Source organism: Varroa destructor, unplaced genomic scaffold (genome assembly GCF_002443255.2).
Source record: "Varroa destructor unplaced genomic scaffold, Vdes_3.0 BEIS01000007.1, whole genome shotgun sequence".
NCBI classification, from domain to species: Eukaryota; Metazoa; Arthropoda; class Arachnida; order Mesostigmata; family Varroidae; genus Varroa; species Varroa destructor.
Window position 1 is genome coordinate 7,310,853 of NW_019211460.1, and position 9,594 is coordinate 7,320,446.

The 9,594-nt window shown below is 37.3% G+C and overlaps 1 protein-coding gene across 1 annotated transcript; it reads right to left on the bottom strand.

Annotated features, from left to right (window-relative positions):
• Window positions 1-14: 14 nt before the first annotated feature.
• Window positions 15-7,375, bottom strand: mRpS30 (mitochondrial ribosomal protein S30). The gene is made up of 12 exons (XM_022816468.2): window positions 6,839-7,375; window positions 5,595-5,716; window positions 5,302-5,410; window positions 4,650-4,779; window positions 4,074-4,170; window positions 3,807-3,951; window positions 3,434-3,628; window positions 2,813-2,965; window positions 2,421-2,598; window positions 1,673-1,823; window positions 1,367-1,493; window positions 15-727 (listed from the first exon to the last, which is right to left on the bottom strand). The coding sequence occupies exons 1-12, from the start codon at window positions 7,028-7,030 to the stop codon at window positions 623-625; spliced, it is 1,704 nt and encodes a 567-aa protein (XP_022672203.1). The 5' UTR covers window positions 7,031-7,375; the 3' UTR covers window positions 15-622.
• Between the last annotated feature and the right edge of the window lie 2,219 nt (window positions 7,376-9,594).

The window sequence follows — 9,594 nt, forward strand, 5'->3', positions numbered from 1 at the left end:
AAATAGCACGAACGTTAAAAATCATCATCCTTTATTGCTCTATTTACGCAACCAACACCTTCATCTAGATGCTTTGCAATGGTAGAACATGGCACAGTTTGATAACAATTTTTCTCAGCTCATTATTGAGTCTGACAGTATACAGAGATTCGACCAAATTAACCAGCAAGTTTTTTCAGATTTATACCACTATACCCAAAGAGAAGATCGAAATCCTCTATTGGAAAGCGCTGCGACAAAAATGGTTGTTAACATCAATTAAGGCGGAGGGAGGTTTGCACTTTTTGATAATTGCGTAGATAAAGATTGCGTAAACTGACAGATAGTTAGAATCGATTTTCTAATTAGTAATCAACTCGTTGTACCATAAGCCTCTTCAAGGTATGTATTTAATGTTTTTTTCTATTATGTATCACCACCACTTCCTTGTCACACAACATTCCTGTATCACATAGTTGGGTGTAGCCGCAATCATTAACGAAGTACCTGATTGATAGCAAAAACAGTCATGTCTTCAGACTTAGTACGCGTAGAAACATCGCCGCGATCACATTCCTATGGCCCTCAAAAATACATTGTTTTCTCGTTGTAGACGTGAGCTAATGTTACATAAACGATAACCTTAGGCAGACTTGAGATGAAGGCCATACAGAAGACGTTCCCGTCTCTTCTGTTTGCGAGCATCTGAGAGGACCTTCATTTCCATATCAAGAATCTTCTTGTTGTACTACAATTACACAAGACAGAATTTTACATAGGATTGATAAAGCTAGAATGCATTGTTATTTCGTTCAAAGTGTATAATAATTTAACTTTGAAATAGAAATACGACTAGTAATGTGGAGAGCTAATAAAATTAACTAGAAATGTTCACCTAGAGGAGCATGATAACTGTAAATATTAGAGAAACAGCGGTTGTATATCCTAACCTAAAATAGATTAGAGTATATACTATAAGAATGTACAAATTGAAGGCGCTGCGCAATCACATATTTATATAATGGCTATCGATATTTCTTGAAAAGAAATGACACATGGAAGAAACGCTGGAATATAGTTTACTTGTGAAATGCGGGCATGTAAAAAAAGTAACAAGCATATCTGCTAGTAAAAAAGGCTATGCATTCGTCCGAAGTATCCAGCGTTGCGCTTATGGTATACTACTGGAATCTGCACATAACGATTACGCTGTTCTGTAGTATGATTTTAATAGACAATTCCAGCTAATGTTTTGGGCGAACCACACGTAGCATCATTAAAGCAACCCGTATAATGATAATAAAGATAAACAGTTCTCCAACTACTTTTTTTCGCTCCGTCATGGATCAATCTCATTTAGGAAATCAAGACTTTATCCTAAGATTACCTGGCGCATGTGCAAATATTTCTGACGCTCCCATTTGAGATGAGGTGACGGCAGGGCGTCGGGATGCATCTTGTAGATCTTTGCCCACATCGGAATTTCTTTCTCTAGGTATTCGCCCAAGTTGAATCTGTTATAAAGGTTCGATTTGAAAAAGCAGTCAAATTTTATATGTCACTATTAGAGGTTGTCATAATCTGTCACGCGATATACAACTAGCAACGCAATCAATTTAGACACCCTAAATTTATCTTCCATTGGCACACATCCGCAAAGACGAAATCTTTACTCTTGGCTTTTTAGGCTTACCTTCGGGAGGCCATGTGCCTCCAGCAGCGGGTCCCTCTGTCAAGGAATTCCTTTTCGGCGTCAAGATCCACATAGGGAGATGGATTTTCAATGGGCTCCCGAGTTGCCGTTAATGTGGCAATAATTTTCGCGATCACGTTCTGATTTAAACCTACAGATTATAAGGAAGTAATATAGCTCTTTATTTTCGCCTACAACATGAGACGTAGATGCAGAGGTGGTAACTACCATTATTGTTATAGTTATGATAATAGTAATAAGGTTATTATTATTATCAATATATGCTGTTCTATTCGAAAACGCAGGCGAGCTATCTAACAAAAAACGCAAAAATATTTGGCACTTTTTAACGAACGAACCGAAGTCTGACGTTAACGATGGTGACGTTCCGTACAATATGGCAGTTACATACTTAGATACTACTGTGCAGTTTAAAAGAAGAGATCAATCAAGTGCTATCCTAAAAAAGACGTCTGCTTAAGATGCCAGCAGCTGTCTAAGCTGACTACTTATTGACCATTTCTGACAATTTTTCCATAATACATCTTGCGATTTAAATATATATTTACAAAACAAAAAAGTGCCTAATTATTCTGTTCGAAACAGGCAAATTTTGTGACCAAAAAACACTATTAAAACTCTAACGTGCCAAATATCCTGAACGCATTTTTGACTTGTATACATCATCGTTCTCCCTCTAAATAATGTATAGTTAATAATTTGTTTAAAGTCACTAAAGTTTTCGAACCTTTAACTTTTCCATCTTCTACAGTATCATAAAGTTTCATCTCGTTAGAGCTCCACGCAAGGTTTTGGCGATCTTGATTGAAATCTGCACCAAAGGCCAACGTATTCAGTTGTAGCCGTGAAAAATGCCATTGCTGGCCATCGGATATGATGCATTGTGAGACAATCGGGTACGTTATCTGAAGAACGAAACAGAACCGAGTTATCGGCTAGGCTTCCGTTCAATCTCGAAGAAGCTAATTCATTATCAGACTAAGATAGTTTATTCTATTCTTCTTATCAGAATAATTATTCTAGATTACTCATCGATTAATAGCGATCGTGTTGAATAATTTTTACAGTACTTTTTGTACAGCCTTGTAAAACACATTATTAACCGTAGCTCAAACATACTTCATGATATAGTGTGAAACCATGAGTATAAGCTGTCGCAACTGCGCAGGCGAAATTTGACAAAAGACCGTGTGCAGCCAACAAACGATTGCGTCGTTCTGACGACTGAAACGACTCAGTTGACAGGGATGGGTCCCCAGTAGTCGTAAGTACCTGTAGTAAATATCATAAACGTTTAACAATTAGGGTGTGACTTATAGTTTCGATTTGTAGATACCCAGAAGAAAACGGTTCTTCCAGTCGTCAACAGTAATGAACCGATTTTCACGTTACTGTGCTTTACTTTTGAACACCCAACTTCGAGGAACGATGTCTAGTATATAGAAATCTAACAAATTATTAATAAGGATTATAATAAATATTTTATGTTTACGTTTAAAAGGTTTGTGTCTAACACTATCACTAGGCTTGGCCTCCGACAGATCATGAAAATTCTGGAAAAAGATTTGCCGTTCTCTCTCCAATTTACGGAGAACTATAGTTGATAGCATTCTAAGAATTTTTTTTATTCATGAGAAGCCTACATGATTTTATTGCTCGCACTCTTGGTTAATTTCTAGTAATGGTCGCGTTTTCTTCAGTTATAAGGCTATTAAGTGGAATGTCAAATATCTTACAAACCTTGTTCATGTCATCAGCTATCACCAGCGGGAAGTTCCTACACTCCGGCCAGTAACCAACCGTGCTAACCAAGTGTCGTTCCTTTTCCTGCCAGCCCTGGACTTCGGGATAATAATCATACTGAGGAAAGTCTAAAGAATACACTTCTTCCGAGTCAGCTGCTACAAGTGGCTTTAGAGGGATTGGCGTCGAAATCTGCAAAGACAAAATCATTGGCCATGTATAATGAAATGAAATGTATAATCACAAAGTGTCGTCCAGCCTACCTATTAAGAACACCGTAATTCTTAAACAAAGTACACCACGCACTTTTCCTGAATTCCTTCTGAACAAAATGTAAAAAATAATAATAAAAGTAATAAGTTGCTCTTACGAGGAGATCTGCTTGACCGGCGTATTGGAGCATGGGCGAAAAGTGGTCGATATCCTTTTTATTCGTACGATAGCGATGATGTTCCCAAAAAGCCTCGAGTCGAGCTTGCTCCAATGTGAAATTGTCCGACAGCGCAAGTAAGCACCTATAAGTGATTTAACAAAAATAAGAAAAAAAAAGTGCGATGAATAAAGAGAAAAAACAATGCTAAAATTAGTGTGATCTCTGATCTGCGACACAATGGAGAACAGTGTAGTACATGCTTACCTAAGCGCGTTGATAATCGCAATCATCACATGCTGAGCTCGTGTCCGCTCATGAAAAACTTCTGCAGAAGGTTCAAACGAATAACCCTCAAAGGAACCTAAAATGGTCAGTAACGATAATGTCAATGATGTACATTAGAATTTAACAAAGCGACGTCTTGACCGATTAATTTATTTCGCACTTTCTTTGAGCAATCCTCATGCTCGCAGCGTTTTACAACTTCCGACTCTGGAGCCTCTCTGGATTTGACTACTACTACGAAAGTCGCGAGGTGCGCGCACTCGTCCTCGAAGCCACGCAACGTTTCAATGTCGCCGATTAACCTTATAATAAGTAATTTTGCTTCCAATTTTGAAGTCCTTGTTTACAATAGCTTTTGTAAATATCAAACAACGGGACCGAACGGTACATACAGAAACTCAGAAATGGAAATATAGGGCTGTATTTGAGCGGATATATAGGCATACATAACATTTTGTAGCCAGACTGGCATTACCAACCATTAGAAGACTCAGAAACAATAACTTCACCATCTTATAGTGTTCCAGTCAAGAAGGTCTGATTTACGATACGTACCAGGAAAGTTCGTCGAAGTTATTGGGATAGGGGCTGGCTCAAGAATGTCATTCATTTTCGATCGAGAATCGAAGGCTGAACTCTGCGCTACAATGATTTCTTCAACGGCAGAGAGAATATCGCTGCTTACCTGAGCAGCAGAAAAAAAAATACGTAGAGAAGCGCAAGCACAGGGCTTATATATTCATATAGGTTGGCCTTATATGAGATATGTAAGCTTCACATTTTATGTGACACAAAATCGATTAGTATACGTAGCAATAAGGTATGCGATGCACCCTCTTTCTCTTTTTATATATTTTTCACGAGGAAAAATAGGTATTCCTAAGTTAAAATATTTAAGAAAATTACTTTTTATATGAAACAAATTAAAAAAAAATAACTTGTTTGTTTTAGAAGAAACCTAATAGTAGGTTTAAACTGCATTTTTAGTCTACATTAAAAAAATGTCACCTTTCTAGTTTCCTGTAGCAGTGTACACTGAAACTGAATCAAGCCCTTTTGCACGAAACCTTTAAATATAGAATCAGTATAATCTTTAGTATTGGAGTTAGAATGCCCCTCAGAGAATTGATATACTATCTATTCTCTGAGGGGCATTTTAAAGTTTCTTAATGCATGGCAGTTATGAAGTATGAAAACAAAATTTTACCTCGGGTAGTTCTTCTGTTTCTGGTTCTGATTTATACGCTGTTCGCGTCGCGTATTGATAGCTTTCCAGTGCATTGTAGCCCGGTTGAGGCGGATTATAAAATACTGATCTGAAAATACGTAATTTTGCAAGTTTAGCTTAGGAATAGTTATTTAACCATTTAGTGCTGATCCTTAGGCTCATAAGACATACTAAATCGTTCAATGTCAATCTGTAAAATCTGTAAAATAAAGGAGAAATTATATTTGTAACATGTATGTTTAGCGTCAATTGGCAGAAAGATATCAACGAACCGTCTTCCTCGTTCAGTGTTAATCATGTACAGTTTATGGTTGGCCGTCGGGTAACTCTGGATTTCGTCGTAGAACTTTTGCCGCTCGCGGCGTTCCTTAGCATCTGGGGTCATATCCAGTACCTACACGGGATAGATTTTCAGCTTAATTTCAAAGCTTATTATGTATTTTTTCTCTACTTATTCATTCATCACATTCATATAGTATACAATATTATTTTAAATTATATACAAACGTTGAAACTGTTCTGTATTTAAATGATGTGAATATGTCAGGAAAAAGATGGCTAAACATTTTGTGAGGGAATTGATTATTAGGTTAGCTGTTAGGTTAGGTTAGGTTAGCTGTTAGCTGTTAGGTTAGATTAGGTTTCTAATGTTTTCTCGTTCACACGTACGTCCCCTGTTATTGACGTACATATGGCAATTTCGCTTTATTTTAATGCATATAAACTCATCTGCCAGCCGATCAAAAATGAGAGCTTATAAATTAATACTTTTTTATACAAAATGTAAATATAACTTTTTTTAATGGATGAGATTTACGGTCCCCAATTATAAAATATCTCACTTTCCATATACATATTTCACATGTATTTAGATAGCTCTGGATAGAAATTTGAACCAACGAAGGCTTTATAGAGCTTCGAGTCTAAATTTTTTTCCTTAATTACTGGAAAATAGTAATTTTACTCAAATGCGATAATTGCTGCAGTTCAGATCTACATGGTGGGCGTTATTATTATTGGTAAATTATCAACATAAACCAATGAGCTACGACTCCACTCATATGGATATATTAGGTAAAACAAGAAGTTTCCGAGATCAAGAGCTCGATACGAGCATGAGAAACGCGACAATGGATCATTTTAAAGCTATGTACATACATACAAACATACTGTTGAAACACGTTTACTTTCCTCTGCTTTTTTACATGAGTTATAGTAATATAAGATCATCGCTATGAGATCTTCTAATCTAGTCTAGAATTAATATAGGTGAGCATCGTCTGGCACGTATTTATCAAAGTCGATATCTTAAAATTCAGCTGTAGAAACCTCGGCAGTATGTGAATCAGCAATAATTATTAGGAAGTCTACAGCAGTTTGTTTGATACTACAGTTATGTCTGATCTGCACAGGCAGATATTAAGAGAAAATTGAATCTAACACAAACCGTTAAGTCAATTCCGTGAAAGTTAGCTTTATCGTTTTACTTATCTGTAAGACTGGCTTGACAACAAACCTTTGGCCATTTAGGCTCATTGTAAAACAAAGTGGCAGGGCTCGGCGGCTTCAATTTTGCCATTTCTCCACTTGTTTTGTAATTGTTATAGTCTCGAATGAAACCGGGGACGATCTGCGGATTCGTGATGCTGGCTTGCAGTATACGTGAACTGCCTCTTCGACAGAACGGATCGCTCAATGTCCGCAACATCGCTCACCTCTCTTATGTTCTCAATGCTATGCGGCCAAGACAGATTCTAAAGTACCAGTAATAAACGTCTTCACTGGTCCCGAACGAAACAGAAACACTCATCTGTACTCTACCAACACACCATCTTTATCAAAATATCTGAACAGACCGTATGCAAAGGTCTGATTCAGCAAAGAAGTTCGTTTGTGATTCGTGACAGAAGGCCACTAAAAACTGGGTAGCACCTATGCAGAGTTATTTCCTGCCCAGAAAATATCATATGAATCGATGAAAAAAATTGGTTGGTCGGCCGTGAATTGCACTCATGTTCATTTCTTCTTGGTATTTATGCGTGACTTCCACGATAACACAGGACACATGAAGCCGGTTGATCTTTGTCTGGGTGGGGAAAGGACCGCGCTATTCAAATAGCCACGAAGGCGGTACCCATTTCCCCTTCCAGATATTAGCACGACAAAGGCATATTTCTTTGATAGCATTGTATTAAAAACGACACGTTTCAACAAATATGGGCCTGACTAAAGTGAGGCTTTAAAACTAACTTCTATATTATTTTTCGGCGATATTTGAGCAGTTGGTAATTAGAATAAGCCCGAAGTGTATTTGAGTGCAATCATGTACGTCCTAATGATATGACAATCATTCACTGATCTCAATTCTGTGTGTGTAAGCAAACTCGAAGATCAATGCATGCTCTATCTACTGAAGGCACTCCTCGCGGTATTTTGAATGATGTCGATTTGAATGAATACAGGAAGCGCCTAGCCCACTTCAGCCGATGGCAAATTATTAGTTAACTGAGATGATGCTTATATCCGCGGTAAATTGCTGATCTCCTTCTATGTAATTTGTCCTTCACATATATATGTTTACGTTATTCGAGTTCTAAACTCTGAACTTCCAGACAAAGGAATCCATGAGTCAGACGCTATATTGATCTTTAAAAATCCAGCTATCTCAGAAAAAAGAGCATATTATGCATATTTTAGCAGTCATCGGAAAAAAAGACAGTATTTTCATGTTATAGAAGTAGAACGTTCTTGTTTGAACGGCAGAAGATATTCGCAGAAGGTAACGATTCAGGAACAATTCATCTCAAAGCGACATTTGGCTTAGCGGCATGAATAATTTCATTTTAAAGTTCCAGTTTAAGCCGGATGACCAGGGTGGTGTCAGTGGACAACTGTGTGTTCGGAATGAATAATCAATGGTAGCTCCGTAATGTCTTCGGTGTTTTAACTAGCGCATGATCTTTACTATTAGACGTATCTGTTATAACATGCTAATATAGTCGATGTAATTATCCATCTTCAGTATCGTAATACATGTTGAACATGCAAAAATAAAGTGCCATTAATATATTTATTTTCGTTAGAATTTGCTCCAAACAAAATTCTGTATACGATAGCATTTCTTGACTAGGCCATGAGATTCCTCTATCAATGTAGAACGTCAATATAATCATCATATTCTAAAAAAAAAAAACACGAATAATCGGTCTTTTTGTCATTGGTTGCTAGTTCGGTGACGAAATTAATGAAAAGCTGGATGATATTTGTCGATCTTCGTGTATCTGGCGAAAGTAAAACTAGAAACCGATTCATTTTCCAGCTATTTCCCCTGTTTCCAGATGATTCGCGTAACCGCGAACGGGTTTTCATAGCTAGAGACATACCAGTTTTAGCAAGAAAACTGCGTGGGGACTATCGATGCTTTATGGTATTAGGCATAATTACACAACATTAAGAAACAAAAGCTGCAACAACTATAGCGCTAGTACAATGTCATCTGTTTGTTAACAGTTCATGCAAGACGAAGTGTGCCCTTTGAGTTAATTTTACGTTTTTTGAGCGTGACGCATATCTAGAGAAAATCGAGACAATTGATCGTGGCAGGTTGGCGAAAAAACAAAAATACTGTAAAATCGTTAATGACCCAAGATGGAGTAAAGAATCCAAACCCATGACTAATCACCATGTTATGTAAGGCGTGAAAGAACACACAAACGGCCCAGAAGGTTCATCATACGAAATATATTTGAGACGTGACGGGCTGATGCAGCAGTAAACACCAGTAAACTAGCCAGGAAGGCACTGTGTTGTCGTAAAATAAAAAATCGTTTAAGAATTTTTGGTTTAAAAAAAGTTTAAGAATTTTTGGTTTCGTTCGTATTATATTGAGTTGAAGTTTGCCCGATGATGGCTAAATACCAGTCAGATAGCAGCATCTCCAGGTTTTAACGCTAAGATACCTGCAAATTCTGGCAACAGCCGTAGCGACATAGCTTAAATCCACCGTAGGGAATAATTCCGGTAAAATAAAAGATTCAAACCCCGTGCGATAACGTCTTTGCCTGCTAAACTTAGAGACGTATGGAGTGGATGAAATGTAAAGCTGGATATACTTCATTTTGTGCCGGAAGAGACCAACCGTCTGCAACAATTTAATTAATTTTATTAATTAAAAAATAAGTTAATATAGGGTCGAACGAAAAGCCTGATGTTTTAGAATCGACAACTTGAGTTGTTGTTGTTGTTCCTGTTTTTCGACGGCAGCTGTCGTCC

Bases quoted from the DNA above. Each gene is read 5' to 3' on its own strand.
- mRpS30 (XM_022816468.2), bottom strand. From the start codon at position 7,030: ATGTTGCGGACATTGAGCGATCCGTTCTGTCGAAGAGGCAGTTCACGT. The intron at 3,952-4,073 runs GTAAGCATGTAC...AATCACTTATAG, and splicing joins GCGATTATCAACGCGCTTAG to GTGCTTACTTGCGCTGTCGG. The intron at 3,629-3,806 runs GTAAGAGCAACT...TTGTCTTTGCAG, and splicing joins CCGGTCAAGCAGATCTCCTC to ATTTCGACGCCAATCCCTCT.